Below are 17,346 nucleotides of genomic sequence, written 5' to 3'. Positions count from 1 at the left end.
AGGGATGAGCTGGTTTGGAGGAGACATGCTAACTAGGTGATTGCAGCACTGAATCAAAGGTGGGAAGCCCCAGAAATGACAAAACCATCTGGGATGGCCGCAATAGTGTGACTCAAGCCCAGGGTTCCAGCCTCAGGGTCGGCCACCCCAGGGTGGAAGCAGTATCAGAGGCACCTGCAGCCCCTCTGAGAGGGACCCCTGTGCTGAGCAGCAGGGTCTTCCAAAATCCCTGGGGACTACTCAGGAAAAACTTCCTGAAACAAAGAAGCAGCCTGTACGAAACCACCATCCCCTGCTAGACTTATTATGATGTGGAGATGCCGGCGTTGGACTGGGGTAAACACAGTAAGAAGTTTAACAACACCAGGTTAAAGTCCAACAGGTTTATTTGGTAGCAAAAGACTTTAACCTGGTGTTGTTAAACTTCTTACCAGACTTATTATGTCCATGTGAACTGTCTGAATGCACTTTGCATTGGGGACTGTAGTAGTTTGCAATGCTCTGTGTAAATGTTCTCCATTGTATTTGTATATGTTTCGGTTGTGGGAGTTTTGGATTAAAGGGGGAAGGGTGTGATAAATGTTTATTGGGGATTTGGGGTGTGTACTTCCCCTTTAAGAGGGTGGGTCATGTGACCCCGAGAGGCATAAACTCCTCCCAGTGTGGAACTTGGCTAAGCAGTCAAGGATCTGACTGTGGAGCAGTGCACACTGATAATAAAGAGTTCCCAGTGATTAAGTTATGAGGTCTATTTTGTGGTTCTTCTTGCACCATGCTTCAATAAGTACATACATAATACCCTTAAATTTGGAGTGTTCCAATCCTCTATGAATAACTTGCACAGCAAACTCGAGGTAAGATAAAATAAAAAGGTTTTTTTTTTAAATCCACGTACTGCATACACACGCGGATGAGAGGGGTTTCTCAATATCCACCCCTTTGATACACACACATAATGAATGGGGGATAAGGAAAAAGCAAGAGTGTTCAGGCATGACCACAATTAATTATAAGTATCAGTTTTACATGTGTTCAGAATCACAAGTCAAATGGAATGTTCCTTCGGAGGGGAGATGGGCTGATAGTTGACGTACGAACAGCAACTGAACTGTAAGGCCCCAGGACTGTAAGGAAGTCAGCTCGCCCAAGTCTTGGTCATGTGATACTGCTTTTAGGTGGTTACATGAGGCTTTCTTATGTTTGAAGAGTTAATGTTTAGGCCGTTAGTACCATTACTGGAGATTAAGATCTGTAAAACATTGTCTTTGTTTGATGTGGGCCAACTGCCTGCTGGGCCAGTGCGTTGGCTTGGCTGGAATGTTCATGCTATGTAAGCAGTGGTACATTCCAAATTTTTGAAGCATCATATACTTTGTTGAAACCGTTTCAAAAATTTTGAAACTGCTTAAAACTTTCCAGAAGACAGCATGTGATTAGTTGGAGCCATCTTGTCACCTCAGCCATTGTCAGTTTTGAGAAGCACTTTAAAAAATGACTTTTTATAAAGTAGTCCAGCTGAAGAAGATATATCTTTTTTTCTTCACCTCTCAACCATGACAATGTGAAGATAGCACAAATACAGTTGCCAATCAGTTCCCCAAGAATGTTTAATCCAAGGTATGATTAATACATTATAAAGCCTACATTTGCACATCTGAATATACATAATGCCCTTCTTCTCTAGTTGTTAATGTCACTGGGTGGCACCGTGGTTAGCACTGCTGCCTCACAGCTCCAGGGACCTGGGTTTGATTCCTGGTTTGGGTCACTCTCTGTGTAGAGTTTGCAAGTCCTCCCCTCGTCTGCGTGGGTTTCCTCCGGGTCCCCTGGTTTCCTCCCGTAGTCCAAAGATGTGCGGGTTAGGTGGATTGGCTATGCTAAATTAGTGTCCTGGGATGCGTAGGTTAGAGGGATTTGTGGGGTAAATATGTGGGGTTAGGGGTATAGGACCTGGATGGATTGTTTTTCAGTGCAGACTCCGTGGGCCAAATGGCCTCTTTCTGCACTGTAGGGATTCTATGATTCATACAACTTGTCATTAATGCTGAGGTGATTTGAATAAAATCTTTGTTTTCTTTTCCTCCAGACTGAGATTGTCACCGGCGCATGAGCCAAGTAATTCGTTGGTGGTTCTAGAGTGGGACCACACAGAGCCTGCAATTGGAGTGAAGATTGTGGACTATCTCATCAGCTTGGAAAGGGTCACCATCACAGATCGTGCAGAAATGTCCAAGGTAGAGACAGGTGAGTGTTTTCCAAGTTTGACCAGAAAGTAAAGGTGAGCATGGTGTCTGCTTAGCTCTCAGTCAGAAGAGATGGAGAGGGTTGAGGGTTGTTCAGAAAGCGGGGTCTGCTTTAAAAATGTGTCTTTGAGGTAGTTTCAAAAAAATACTTGACTGTCCTATTTTTACAGGGAGCATATGGTTAGCAACCGAGCAGTTAAAGCTAAAGTAAGTGCACTGGAATGAAGAGGACATTGAAATATTTATTCGGAAAAAGGTCCTTTACTAGAAATAACAAAGTGGTCTTTGAATTTAAATACAGGGCTCAATTCCTTAGACGTTAAAAGTTGCGTGGCTACATAGATAAATATTACTTGAACTCAATTTTGCCAACAATTTGCCTCACGATAGACACTCAAAATTTACTTAGTTGCAAACTTTTCAGCTCTGAATACACTCAACTTTGACTCAGATTCTGTACCATTTGGGGAAATATATTCAGGTTCATATTCAAGGGCATATGTTCAGGGGGAGTATATTCAGGTTCATATTCAGGGTGAGTATTTTCAGGTTCATATTCAGGGGGAGTATATTCAGGGGGAGTATATTCGGGGGAGTATATTCAGGGGGAGTATATTCAGGGGGAGTATATTCAGGTTCACATTCAGGGGGAGTATATTCAGGGGGAGTATATTCAGGTTCACATTCAGGGGGAGTATATTCATGTTCACATTCAGGGGGAGTATATTCAGGGGGCGTATATTCAGGTTCATATTCAGGGGGAGTATATTCAGGTTCATATTCAGGGGGAGTATATTCAGGTTCACATTAAGGGGGAGTATATTCAGGTTCACATTCAGTGGGAGTATATTCAGGTTCATATTCAGGGGAGTATATTCAGGTTCATATTCAGGGGGAGTATATTCAGGTTCACATTCAGGGGGAGTATATTCAGGTTCACATTAAGGGGGAGTATATTCAGTTTCACATTCAGGGGGAGTATATTCAGGTTCACATTCAGGGGGAGTATATTCAGGTTCACATTCAGGGGGAGTATATTCATGTTCACATTCAGGGGGAGTATATTCAGGGTGAGTATATTCAGGTTCACATTCAGGGGGAGTATATTCAGGGGGAGTATATTCAGGTCTGGTTTAGTCAATGATGTGCCTGGATACAAAATAATTTAGTCTTTGTCAACCTATAGGCCAACCTGGATTGAAATGAGTTCAATAATGGCTCAGTTACTAACCTATCTGAATTTTAGTATGTACGGGTTATACTCAGAACACCCTTAATTACTCTTGGGAAGTTGATGGTTAGCTTCCTCCTTGAGCGGTTGCAGTCAGTGTGCATGTACACCCACAGTGCTGGTCAAGTAGGGAGCTCTCGGATTTTGACACACTGAAAGTGAGGGAATGGTGAATCAGGATAAATTGTAACGAGATGGTAAAGGTTGTTGGATGGACAGTACTTTCAAAGCTTGGCAAGTTGCTGCAAATGCTTCTAGTAATTGGTACGCTGCAACCATGGTGGAAGGAGTGTACGTATAAGGGATGAGCTGCCTGTCGTAGAATCAGAGAATCCCTACAGTACAGATGGAGGCCATTCAGCCCATTGGATCTATACCGACCACAATCCCACCCAGGCCCTATTCCTGTAGCCCCTCACATTTACCCTGCTAATCCCCCTCACACTAGAGTCAATTTAGCATGGCCAATCAACCTAACCCGCGCATCTTTGGACTTTGGGAGGAAACCGGAGCACCCGGAGGAAACCCATGAAGACACGGGGAGAATGTGCAAACTCTACAGCCAGTGACCCGAGGCCGGAATTGAACCTTGGTCCCTGGCGCTGTGAGGCAGCAGTGCTAACCACTGTGCCACCGTGTTGCGCTGGTTGCTTTGAGCTTAATGGTGTTGCACCCCTCCAAGCAAGTGGAGAGCATTCCATTACACTCTTGACTTGTGATTTGTAGATGGTGGAAAGGCTTTGGGGATTCAGAAGTTGAGTCACTTGCTGAATACTAATCTGATCTACTGTTGTAGTCGCACAGTATTAATGTGGTTGCTCCGGTTGCGTTTTAGGTAAATGGTGCCCCCAACTCCCCAGAATGCTGAGAGTGGGGATTTGATGATGATAATTCCATTCCATGTTGAGGGGAACCAGTTAGACTCCTTATTTTTCAGAGACCGTCTGCAGAGTTGTAAACGGTATTGTGCAATCATTAGTGAACATTCCTACTTGTGACCTCATGCTGGATGGAAGGTAATTGATAAAGCAGCTGAAGATGGTTGGGCCTTTGACACTATCCTGAGGAACTCCTCCAGTGATGTCCTGGAGTTGAGATGATCGGCCTCTTAACAACTACAAACACCTTCCTTTGTGCGAGGTCTGACTTTGACCTGTGGAGAGCTTGGTTTACTGTCCTGTAAGAAGTCTCACAACACCAGGTTAAAGTCCAACAGGTTTATTTGGTAGCAAATATCATGGTATTTGCTACCAAATAAAACAAATAAACCTGTTGGACTTTAACCTGGTGTTGTGAGACTTCTTACTGTGCTTACCCCAGTCCAACGCCGGCATCTCCACATCATGATTACTGTCCTGTGTCAGGGTTTCAATTTAGCTCAATTATTGTCCCATGTTGGTTTCAGTAAGTTTCGCTGTAGCTCAGTTGTTGTCCTGTGTTGGTTTGAGTATGTTTCAACGTAGCTCAGTTGGTGTCCTGTGTTGGTATCAGTATGTTTCGCTGTAGCTCAGTTGGTGTCCTGTGTTGGTATCAGTATGTTTCGCTGTAGCTCAGTTGGTGTCCTGTGTTGGTATCAGTTGGTTTTGCTGTAGCTCAGGGTTGGTGTCCTGTGTTGGTATCAGTAGGTTTCGCTGTAGCTCAGTTGATGTCCTGTGTTGGTATCAGTATGTTTCGCTGTAGCTCAGTTGGTGTCCTGTGTTGGTTTCAGTAGGTTTCGCTGTAGCTCAGTTGGTGTCCTGTGTTGATATCAGTAGGTTTCGCTGTAACTCAGTTCGTGTCCTGTGTTGGTATCAGTACGTTTCGCTGTAGCTCAGTTGGTGTCCTGTGCTGGTATCAGTAGGTTTCGCTGTAGCTCAGTTGGTGTCCTGTGTTGATATCAGTAGGTTTCGCTGTAACTCAGTTCGTGTCCTGTGTTGGTATCAGTACGTTTCGCTGTAGCTCAGTTGGTGTCCTGTGTTGTTATCAGTAGGTTTCGCTGTAGCTCAGTTGGTGTCCTGTGTTGGTATCAGTAGGTTTCGCTGTAGCTCAGTTGGTGTCCTGTGTTGGTATCAGTAGGTTTCGCTGTAGCTCAGTTGATGTCCTGTGTTGGTATCAGTTGGTTTCGCTGTAGCTCAGTTGGTGTCCTATGTTGGTATCAATAGGTTTCGCTGTAGCTCAGTTGATGTCCTGTGTTGGTATCAGTAGGTTTCGCTGTAGCTCAGTTGGTGTCCTGTGTTGGTATCAGTAGGTTTCGCTGTAGCTCAGTTGGTGTCCTATGTTGGTATCAATAGGTTTCGCTGTAGCTCAGTTGGTGTCCTGTGTTGGTTGAAATGTGGTTGGATTCTATTCAGCTTTTGCCCAGCCTGAAATCTCAATATATTTAGATTCAGTGGCTGGAATTGGGCCATAGCTTATGAGGCAACTAGTTCTGTTGGAGATGACAGACTTAATGTAATTGTTTTGAAAAAAAAATTGATAAGCTACTTGAAACAGTTTTTCAAATTGTGTTTCCTTGTTGCTACAGTATCTCCTTTAGCGTACACAATTGTAGAAATTATAGACCATTGTGCTGTAACTGAATGCTCCTTGAATCACTCCATCTATAATACATAAAGAGGTGCTCTACCTTATTGTAAACATTTGTTGCTGACAGCTAGCATTACAGTAGTGTTTGACGTTGATTAAACCTGATTTTATTAATGGAAAATCACGTATTCATGGAGCTACAAGTTTTGACTTTCTCTGATTATGTGGAGCATTGATGGGATTTGTGAAATATTTCCAAAAAGTAGAAGTTGTTAAGCACCTCTGAACCATTTTTCCTGCATGTGGAGTATTTCCCCAGTGTATTCTTTCATACGGTGTGTTTCGTATCTGCCCAATGTACTTCTGCCTATAGGCAAGCTAATACCTACTGATGATTGGCAAATCAATTCTTGTTGTCCATATGCCAATGTATTTGAGCTCCTGTGAAAACTCACTGCTTACTTTCACTGTAGTACTGAGTAAAAAAAGTCAAGAGTCTCATAGATTTGAAAGTTAAAAGTTTATTTATTAGTCACAAGTAGGCTGACATTAACATTGCAATGAAGTTACTGTGAAAATTCCCGAGTCGCCACACTCCAACACCTGTTCAGGTACACTGAGGGAGAATTCAGCATGGCCAATGCACCTAACCAGCACGTCTTTCAGACTGTGGGAGGAAACTGGAGCACCCGGAGGAAACCCACGCAGACCCGGGGAGAATGTGCAGACTCTGCACAGACAGTGACCCGAGGCCAGAATCGAACCCGGGTCTCTGGCGCTGTGAGGCAGCAGTGCTAATCACTGTGCCACCGATCAGGGAAAGAGGGGAAAGAAAACAAGGCAGGGAGCACCAAATCAAGATTTGCACCCCAGTATGTTATGAACAGGATACCTCAGCAGAAATGGTGAGCATCAGGTATTGTTCCTCTCACTACCAGGATTGGCTGCCAGTCTTGTGAGTTATGACATCATGCATGGCCATCCTGCAAAGTCCAATGGCATTACAATAAAGAGTTTTAAACCTCTAGAAATGTGCAAAAGGATCTTTTTGCTCTTGAGAATTCTGTGTACAAAGGGGAGGTGGTAGCATAGTGGCATTATCATTGGACTAGTAATCCAGAGACCCAGGGTAACACTTTGGAGACCCGGCTTTGAATCCCACCATGGCAAATGGTGAAATTCGAATTCAATGAAAAACTTTGGAATTAAGAGTCGAAGACAAACATAATTGATTGTCGTAAAAACCCATTTGGTTCACTAATGTCCTTTAGGGAAGGAAATCTGCCGTCCTTACTTGGTTGGGTCTACATGTGACTCCAGAGCCACAGCAATGTGGTTGACCCTTAACTGCCCTCTGGAATGGCCTAACAAGCCACTCAGTTCAAGGGCAATTAGGGACGGGAAACAGCGATGCCCACATCCCATAACTGAGTGAAAAAAACCCTCCATTTCCATACATTCATTTTTATTATCAGCTCCTTGCTCATATTCAGTGGTGAAGACAGATTTCCAGAGTTGTCTGAACCACCCAGCCTAAGGACATTATGAATAGATTAATGTGTGTGCAGTAGAGGTAGTGAGCGAAACTGAAAATAATATGGATAGATGAGATTAGGATGAATTCACTGAATCACTGTGGATGTCTGAAGGCTGAAAGTCACTGTCTGCAAGTGAATTTGAGTAGCGTAGCTGACCCGCTGGACTGTCAGCTCCTGAAGATAAATATGCTTCCAAGTGGACATAGTAATGAATGGCAGCTTCATCCAATCAATACATTTCTTGACAAACCAGCAAAATTCCTACCCTACCCTTGGTTTTATTCTGTGCATCTCTCTGTTATGCTTCCAATGAGCACCGCCATTTCTTGGGCAAAGAACAGGGAGCCAGCCAAAATGAATCACATTTGTTGTTGATTTGACAGAGTGCCATTTGTCAATTCCCCAAACAGCCTCGCCTACAGATAAAACTTACCTGGTGCTTAATAATGCTGTGACCTTTTGTGTTAGATTAGATCCAGCACTGTGTCTGATTCTGTTAGACTGCAGTTCCTTTCAAACATGTAATTGAAAATAAGATGAATCAACAGAAGGAACAGCTGTTTTATATGGTTCTAACAATTCGAAAAATAAATATATTTTTATTTATAAAGAACAGAAAGAAGCTCAAAAGGGGAAAGATAGTGAGCATTTAGCATTTGAAGAGATCCCTTGTTAGTTTAAAAATATTAATTAAAATTATACATACAAATTAGGAGCAGGCGTAGGCCACCCGGCCCCTCGAGCCTGCTCTGCCGTTCAATAAGATAATGGCTGATCTGACTGTAACCTCAGCCCCACATTCCTGCCTACCCCTGATAACCTTTCACCCCCATGTTATTCAAACGCTGGCACAGTGGTTAGCACTGCTGCCTCACAGCGCCAGGGACCCAAGTTTGATTCCCGGCTTGGATCCCTGCACGTTCTCTCCATGTCTGCATGGGTTTCTCCCACAATCCGAAAGACGTGCTGGTTAGGTGCATTGGGCATACTAAATTCTCCCTCAGTGTACCCGAACAGGCACTGGAGTGTGGCGACTAGGGGATTTTCACAGTAGCTTAACTGCAGTGTTAATGTAAGCCTACTTGTGACGAATAAATAAGCTTTACATCAACATCTGTAAAGAGAAGACTATTTACAATGTCGAGCACATGGAGCTGCACGATAAGAAAACCTTAAATAGTGTTGAATTATTGAAACAGCAAGTGATTGAATGAAGGTTATGGGAATAACCAAGTTATTTTGTACATAGTCTTCGCCCTTTTCCGTTCTGTGTGTCCAAAGAGCTCCATAACATGCTCTAACAGAGAGGTGACATGCTGATTTACATCTCCAATTTACCGCATGATAAACTCCTGGTCTTAGTTATTGAGGTCCTCCCAAGCAGTTTGAAACTGTAATCAGATGAATAGTTACCTTGATCACTTGGATATGTCTTCTCGTAGATTGCTGTTGAGATTAATTGGCTGATTCTGAAAGTAGGTCCAGACTCTTGGGTATAAAAATAGTACAGCAGGGAAAAGGAACAAAAAGCAATTACTGTGTGAGGGAATTTTGTCTCTGTTGGATTTTTTTCCAATTTCTTACACCTTTTTGTTCAACCATGGAATTCTATCCTCTTTGTTATTGCCTTTCATTGACCTTGTTATCACTCTCTGCATCTATTTTATTTTTATCCATAGAATCCCTACAGTGCAGAAGAGGACCATTTGGCCCATCAAGTCTGCATTGACTCTCCAAAAGAATATCTTACCCAGGCCCCCTCTCTGCCCTATCCATCTAACCTACACATATCTGGACACTATGAGGCAATTTATCATGGCCAATCCACCTAACCTGCACATTTAGACTGTGGGAGGAGACCGAAGCACCCGAAAGTAACCCACGCAGACAAGTAACCCATGCAAACTCCACACTGTCATCCAAGACCGGAATTGAACCCGGGTCCCTGAGGCAGCAGTGCTAACCACTGTGCCCCCGTTCACTTTACTCTCTCTTTCCCTTTTCCTCCATTCCTCTTTCCTTCCACTGCTCATTGTCCTCTTCCTCCCCTCCTCTCTTTTCATTGCCCTCTGCCACTCTTTATCCTCCCCTCCGTCATTCCTTTAACTTTTCCTCACTCTTTACCTTCCATTTTCCCCCTGCTTTCCTCTCCCCCATTTCCTCCTTTGCCTTCCTCCAGCCCTCTTTCCTTTGCTCACCTCCTTTCTTGTTCTTTTGCCACTTTCCCCATTCGCTTATTTGTCCTTCTCACTACACCCGACCGTCTGGTGTTCAGTAATGCAGCGCAAGCAAACAAAAGTGAGTCCGTGGTTTATTCAAAAAAATTGACATTGCTCACTTTAAACTCAAACTGAAGCTCAAAGGGAAAAGAGACAACATTATTTTGTTGCAGAATGTATTATGAAAACTGAAATTGTCTCGTTTCTCAGTCCTTTTCCTAATTATACCTCGGAACATTTAATAACAGGAGCCTGTTGCACTGAAGGAATTTTAAAAATGACTGTTATTAAAAACACAAATCTTTTCAATGGCAATCACTTTGGGGATATTTTGGGCACATGATAAGATTGAACTTCTATGTGGAAGATTCTGGAATAAATTATAACAAGCATTGATTCATGTTTTAATGAGTAATTGGACATTTCTTAAGTAAGACTTTTAATTACTTGAAAATTGGTCATTAAGCAATCCCCCAAAGTGAATGCAGAATAATTTTTGCTACTCGATGGCACGGTTCTGTATATTTAATAAGGCATTCTGAAACTAGGGTGTATTTCAGCAGAGGGTTTGCTTCGAGAGTGTGGTTTGAATCCAAAGTGCATTGATAAGATGCCTCACGTGAATTTATTCTGGATAGTCTTTACTTACTTGTTTATGTGCACGGACTCTCAACACACAAAAGAAATCCATTTTTCCAGGTCTGAAGATAGACAGCGAAGGGAACGGCATAATCAAAGCATATAAAATATTAAACTGGGACAGGTACCGTACACCCAGAATATTATTTCAAAGTAAAGTAGGAGGGTGAGAGCCAGGGACCTGAGTTTAAAATTATCAAAGCTTTAGGATTGCCTGAGTGACAAATATTTACTCAGTAGTAGAGGCAAAAGCACTTGGATCGTTCAAAATACTGGAACAGGAAAGCTAGTTGAGGAATTGTTGGTGGGCCAGATCATGAGCTTTGATGATGCACCTTCCTTTTCTCACCCCAATTTATATTTTTAAAAAGTCTCTTATTTGGAACCTGGTCAACAATCTCACTCCGAGGCAATAAAGGTGGCTAGTGTGGTAAAATAACCTGCCACGCTGTTACAATCAGGTTACTGTTCTGAATTCTGGCCCAATGTTATGACAGAACAGAAGGCATTTAAATTTATTATGCCACATAACATGGGTGTAGAAGTTTTTGAAATGTGGCTGATAAGATGTCTGCTTTAAAAAAAAAATCCATAGACCATAAAACCAATCAAGAGGTGCCTGAAATTGCAAGAATAGAAAGAACTCTAAAAAGTGACATTCAGAAAGGAAAATGTCAGTATTTGATCAGAGCTGAGACAGTACAGCAATCTCTGTTAGGGGGCAAAGTCGGGGGCAGCAGGAAGAGGGATGTGTAACTGGATGACCGACTTCATAGGGTGGTTACAGATGCGTTACAGTGGATGTGTGAGGATAATTGTGATGAGTGTGACATACCATGATAACAATTCTCCCAGGAGGAGTAGCTGAAAGCAGCAGCAGCAGATACTGGGCTCCTGAAATAAGAAACCATTCCACTCCTCCACATTCAATCTTTCCGCAGTCAGAACTGTCTCCTTTCTTGAAGGTGGTCACAATTAAGGTGTCTCTGAGATCTCCTGGCATGCTCCTCTTCCTTCCAGACAAGAGTCTGACTGGAAATTACAGAGAGATTTTCCTACTCTCTACCATGGGAAAGGTGATTGCGAGAATCCTCCTCAACCATCTCCTTCCAGCGGCTGAAGAGCTCCTTCCTGAGCCTCGGTGTGACTGCTGCCCATCAAGAGGCAAAACGGACGTGATCTTCAGCTTGCAACAAATCCAGGAGAAGTGCAGGGAGCAGCATCAACCTCTGTACATGGCCTTCTTCAGTCTCTGTCGGCCGTGAGAGATTGTGGAACATCTTCTCAAATTCAGCTGCCCGCAGAAATTTGTCACCCTTCTCCACCTGCTCCATAATAATATGCAAGCCATGATCCTCACCACCGGAGCCACCACAGACCCTATACTTGTGCAAACTGGGATCAAACAGGGCTGCATCATCGCACCAACACTCTTCTTCATCTTTCTCACAGCAACACTCCACCCGATCACCCTGAAGCTACTCAATTAGACAAGCGGGGTAACTGTTCAATCTCAGATGCCTCCAGGCCAGAACCAAGTCCACCCCAACTTCCATCATCAAGCTGCAATACGCAGACCGCACCTGTGTGTGCGCACACTCAGAGGCCGAGCTACAAACCATCATCAATGCAATCACCAAGGCATATGATAGAATGGGCCTCAAACTAAACATCCGGGAAAGAAAGGTGCTGTACCAGCACACTCCTGCTACAGAAAACTGCTCCCCCCCCCTCCCCCCACTCCTGTATGCATCAGGAACATGGACAATGTATAACAGACACCTCCGATCCCTGGAGAGATATCACCAATGTTGCCTCTGCAAAATCCTGCAAATCCACTGGCACGATAGGCACGCCAATGTGAGTGTCCTCTCCCAGGCCAATACCCCCAACATCGAGCTGGTCATGCTCAATCAGCTGTTGCCAGATAGTCCGCATGCCTGACTCAAGATTCCTGAAACAAGTGGCCTACTCCGACCTCTGCAATGGTAAGCGATCGCTAGGAGGGCAGAGGAAATGTTACAAGGATGGTCTAATCTCCCTAAGTTAATGCATCCCCATCGACACCCTTGCCTTGGAACACACAAACTGGAGAAGAAGCATCCGTGAAGGCGCCAATCACCTCGAGCGTCACCAGGTGGAGCACGCAGAGGTCAAGTGTCAACGGCAGAAAGGGAGCGCAAAATCCAGAGCGTCCCACCCACCCACCACATCAAACACCCCCTATCAAACCTGTGGCAGAGTCTGCGGCTCCAGGATTGGACTATTCAGCCTCCACGGAACCCCCCTCCTCGAGTGGAAGGAAGTCATTCTCGACCCTGAGGGACTGCCAAGAAGAAGATTCAGATCTTTCACCTTCAGCACTGGCCAAAAGAAGGAGTTTCTATTATAAATTCAAACTCCAAATACAGCTAATTGGAAATTCTGGCCACAGTTGATGATGGTGCTCAGACTCATTACCATTTTAGAATGCAATTAAACCACACACAGTTTTTCAGAATTCAGCTGTCTACTCTTTGTAGAGATTGTGATCAAATTGAAAACAACAAAAGTATTCTCAATTATTCCAATCTGAATCATTATAAGGACAGTTTAAAAACTACGGTTCACATTGATCTGATGCAGGGAAGTTGCTACCTGGTGTTCATGTGGGTCTGTGTATAGACAGTTCACACCTGATGTTCATAGAAACCCTTCAGGTGCAGAAGGAGGCCATTCGGCCCATCGAGTCTGCACCAACCACAATCCCACCCAGCCCCTAACCCTGTAACCCCACATATTTACCCTGCTCGTCCCCCTGACACTAAGTGGCGATTTAGCATGGCCAATCCACCTAACCCGCACATCTTTGGACTATGGAGGAAACAGGAGCACCCGGAGGAAACCCACGCAGACACGATGAGAATGTGCAAATTCCACACAGACAGTGACCCAAGCCGGGAATCGAACCCAGGTCCCTGGCGCTGTGAGGCAGCAGTACTAACCACTGTAATACTATGCGTCCCAGTCATTTGGATCTGTGTAAGGACAGTTCACAGCTGGTGGATCTGTGCAAGGACACTCTACAGCATGTGCTGTGATGGAATTGTGTATTGATCGGGGAAAAAGCAAAACATAGTCAGCAAAATGAGGCCAGTTCACCTGCAGAATTAGAACACCAATAAAAATGGGTGTAGCTGTTCTATTGTACTGCCTGCAGAATGCCCCAAACTAAATCTAATTCACCTGGGATGGACTTAAGCATTCAGAGCAGGTTTACTAGACTATTATCAGGATTGGGCGGGTTATCTTATGAGGAGAGCTTGGAGAGGTTAGGTTTGTCTCCACTAGAGATGCATTCAATGCATTCTACACCCGTTTTGAGCAGGCGGTCAGCAAGAGCGCGCCCCCCATCCCGGGAGCCTCGGACAAACCTGTATCCGAGGTCACCATTGCAGACATCAGGGCAGCCTTGTCAAAGGCCAACCCATGGAAAGCGATTGGCCAAAATGGGGTACCCGGACGGTCCTGCTTGGACCAGCTGGCAGGGATATTCGCAGGCATCTTCAATCTCTCTTTACAACAATCTGAGGTCCCTATCTGCTTCAAGAAGATGACCATCATCCCGATACCAACAAAAAGCCAAGCAGCATGCCTCAATGGCCATCGTCCGGTGGCTCTGACATCCATCATTATGAAGTGCTTCGAAAGATTAGTCATGGCACAAATCATTTCCAGCCTCCCAGATTGCATGGATCCATTACAGTTCGCCTACTACCGCAGCAGGTCCACAGCAGACTCCATCGCCCTGGCCCTGCACTCAACCCTGGAACACCTGGATAACAGACACCTATGTCAGACTCCCATTTATCAACTACAGCTCAGCCTTCAACACCATTACTCCTACAAAACTCGTCTCCAAACTGTGTGGCCTGGGGCTCGGCACCTCCCTCTGCAACTGGATCCTGAACTTCCTAACTCACAGACCACAATCAGTAAGGATAGGCAACAAATTCTCCTCCACGATCATCCTCAACAGGGCTCTGTATTGGGACCTCTGCTGTTTGTGATTTATATAAACAACCTGGAAGAAGGTGTAACTGGGGTGATCAGTAAGTTTGTGGACGACACGAAAATGGCTGGACTTGCAGATAGTGAGGAACATTGTCAGAGGCTACAGAAGGATATAGATAGGCTGGAAATTTGGGCAAAGAAATGGCAGGTGGAGTTCAATCCAGATAAATGCAAAGTGATGCATTTTGGTAGAACTAACGTAGGGGGGAGCTATACGATAAATGGCAGAACCATAAAGGGTGTAGATACGCAGAGGGACCTGGGTGTGCAAGTCCACAGATCCTTGAAGGTGACGTCACAGGTGGAGAAGGTAGTGAATAAGGCATATGGCATGCTTGCCTTTATAGGACGGGGCATAGAGTATAAAAGTTGGGGTCTGATGTTGCAGTTGTATAGAACGTTGGTTCGGCCGCATTTGGAATACTGCACCCAGTTCTGGTCGCCACACTACCAGAAGGACGTGGAGGCTTTAGAGAGAGTGCAGAGGAGGTTTACCAGGATGTTGCCTGGTATGGAAGGGCTTAGTTATGAGGAGAGATTGGGTAAACTGGGGTTGTTCTCACTGGAAAGACGGAGGATGAGGGGTGTCCTAATAGAGGTGTATAAAATTATGAAAGGCATAGATAGGGTGAACGGTGGGAAGCTTTTTCCCAGGTCAGTGGTGACGTTCACGAGGGGTCATAGGTTCAAGGTGAGGGGGGGAGGTTATCAGAAGGAAGTATTTTACAGAGGGTGGTGGGAGCCTGGAATGCGCTGCCGGGCAAGGTGGTGGAGGCGGACACACTGGGAACATTTAAGACTTATCTAGATAGTCACATGAACGGAGTGGGAATGGAGGGATACAAAAGAATGGTCTAGTTTGGACCAGGGAGCAGCGCGGGCTTGGAGGGCCGAAGGGCCTGTTCCTGTGCTGTCTTGTTCTTTGTTCTTTGTTTGTTCTAACACCGGTACCCCACAAGACTGTGTTCACAGCCCCCTACTATACTCCTTATACACCTATGACTGTGTGGCCAAATTCCCCTCCAATTCGATTTTCAAGTTTGCTGATGACACCACTATAGTGGGTCGGATCTCAAACAATGACAAGACAGAGTACAGGAATGAGATAGAGTATCTGGTGAACTGGTGTTGCAACAATGATCTCTCCCTCAATGTCAACAAAATGAAGGAGATAGTCATCGACTTCAGGAACTGTAGTGGAGAACATGCCTCTGCCTACATCAATGGAGACGAAGTAGAAATGATCGAGACCTTCAAGTTTTTGGGTGTCTAGATCACCAACAACCTGCCCTGGTCCCCCCATGCCGATGCTATAGTTAAGAAAGCCCACCAACGTCTCTACTTTTTCAGAAGATTAAGGAAATTTGGCATGTCAGCTACGACTCTCTCCAACTTTTACAGATGCACCATAGAAAGCATTCTTCCTGGTTGTTCCATGGCTCCTGCTCTGTCCAAGACCACAAGAATCTACAAAGGGGAATTTCACAGTAACTTCATTGCAGTGTTAATATAAACAACTTGTGTTTACTGTGACTAATAAACTTTAACTTTAAAAAAGGGTCGTGAATGAAGCCCGGTTCATCATGCAAACCATCGTCCCATCCATTGACACTGTCTACACTTCACACTGCCTCGGAAAAGCAGCCAGCATAATTAAGGACCCCACCCAACCTCGACATACTCTCTTCCACCTCCTTCCATTGGGAAAAAGATACAAAAATCTGAGGTCACTTACCAACCGACTCAAGAACAGCTACTTTCCTGTGGCCATCAGACTTTTGAATGGATCTACCTCACATTAAGTTGATCTTTCTCTACACCCTAGCTATGACTGTAACACTACATTCTGCACTCTCTCCTTTCCTTCTCTATATACAGTATGTTTTCTCTGCATCGTGTGCAAGAAACAATACTTTTCACTGTATGTTAATACAGGTGACAATGATAAATCAAATAGAGTTTTTAGAAGAGTAAGAGAAGACTTGATTGAAACCTTTAAGTTCCTTGAGGGATTTTGACAGGGCAAATGTGGAGAGGATGTTTCCTCTTGGGGGCGAATCTAGAATTAGGGGTCACTTTAAAAAGTTTTTGAGGAGAATTATTTTCTTTGAGAGTCGTGAATCTCTTGAACTCTGTTTCTTCAAAGGTAGTGGAAGCAGAGTCTTTGAATATTTTTAAGGCAGCGGTAGATAGATTCTTGATTAACAAGAGGGTGAAAGGTTATTGGGGGTCAGCAGGATTGCGGAGTTAAGGTTACAATCAGACCAGCCATGATCTAATTGAATGACAGAGCAGGTCTGAGGGGCCGAGTGGCCTACTCCTGCTCCTAATTTGTATCTATATGAGCAAGAGTTTCCAAGGTGAAAAGACACAACTCGTGACTGTTGTGCTTCTTGTTAGTCTTTCTTCTCTGTCTCCGTCCTTGTGTACTCTTCAAATTATCCCCCCCCATTAATTGCTATTAATGACATTGAATCTATAGATGGTCCAAACAGTCCTAATATATCTATGCTACAAACACTTTCTGATCTGGAGATGAATCAGTCCTGCCACACCAGTCTGAGTGCTCTCCATGGGCCATGTGACTTTCCTGCCTGACTCCTTAATTAATCTACATTAGTTATTCTCAGCCTCTGTTGTTTAATGAGCACAAGTACATATTCCTTTCATTAGCAAGTTAATTATACCAATCTCCTCACTGTTGGGCTCATTTATCTTTTAATAATAATAATTTCAGATGTCCTGTTAATTAATTGAAATAAGTCTGAGACAAGGCGATTAATTAAATGTTCCGGCAACAGTGATTTATGCAGAAAAGAATGTGTTGGTGCTGGGGCTGTGTTAAAAAGGTAACGCTGCAGTGAGTACTGGGAAATCAAACAGAATCATTGCTTATGTTCCAGTGTAAAGTTTGTGGC

The 17,346-nt window shown here is 44.2% G+C and overlaps 1 protein-coding gene across 1 annotated transcript in view; it reads left to right on the top strand.

The window, feature by feature from the left end:
- astn1 (astrotactin 1) overlaps positions 1-17,346 on the top strand; it is a 2,581,734-nt gene that overhangs the window by 2,411,012 nt on the left and 153,376 nt on the right. The window contains exon 22 of the mRNA XM_078219174.1: positions 2,087-2,244. Coding sequence (XP_078075300.1) covers positions 2,087-2,244 — 158 coding nt within the window. The remainder of the gene's footprint in view (positions 1-2,086; positions 2,245-17,346) is intronic.

The sequence above is a fragment of the Mustelus asterias genome, chromosome 8 (genome assembly GCF_964213995.1).
Source record: "Mustelus asterias chromosome 8, sMusAst1.hap1.1, whole genome shotgun sequence".
Classification (NCBI taxonomy): Eukaryota; Metazoa; Chordata; class Chondrichthyes; order Carcharhiniformes; family Triakidae; genus Mustelus; species Mustelus asterias.
Note: the sequence above shows the minus strand (reverse complement) of the source record. Positions and strands in the feature narration are given on the sequence as shown.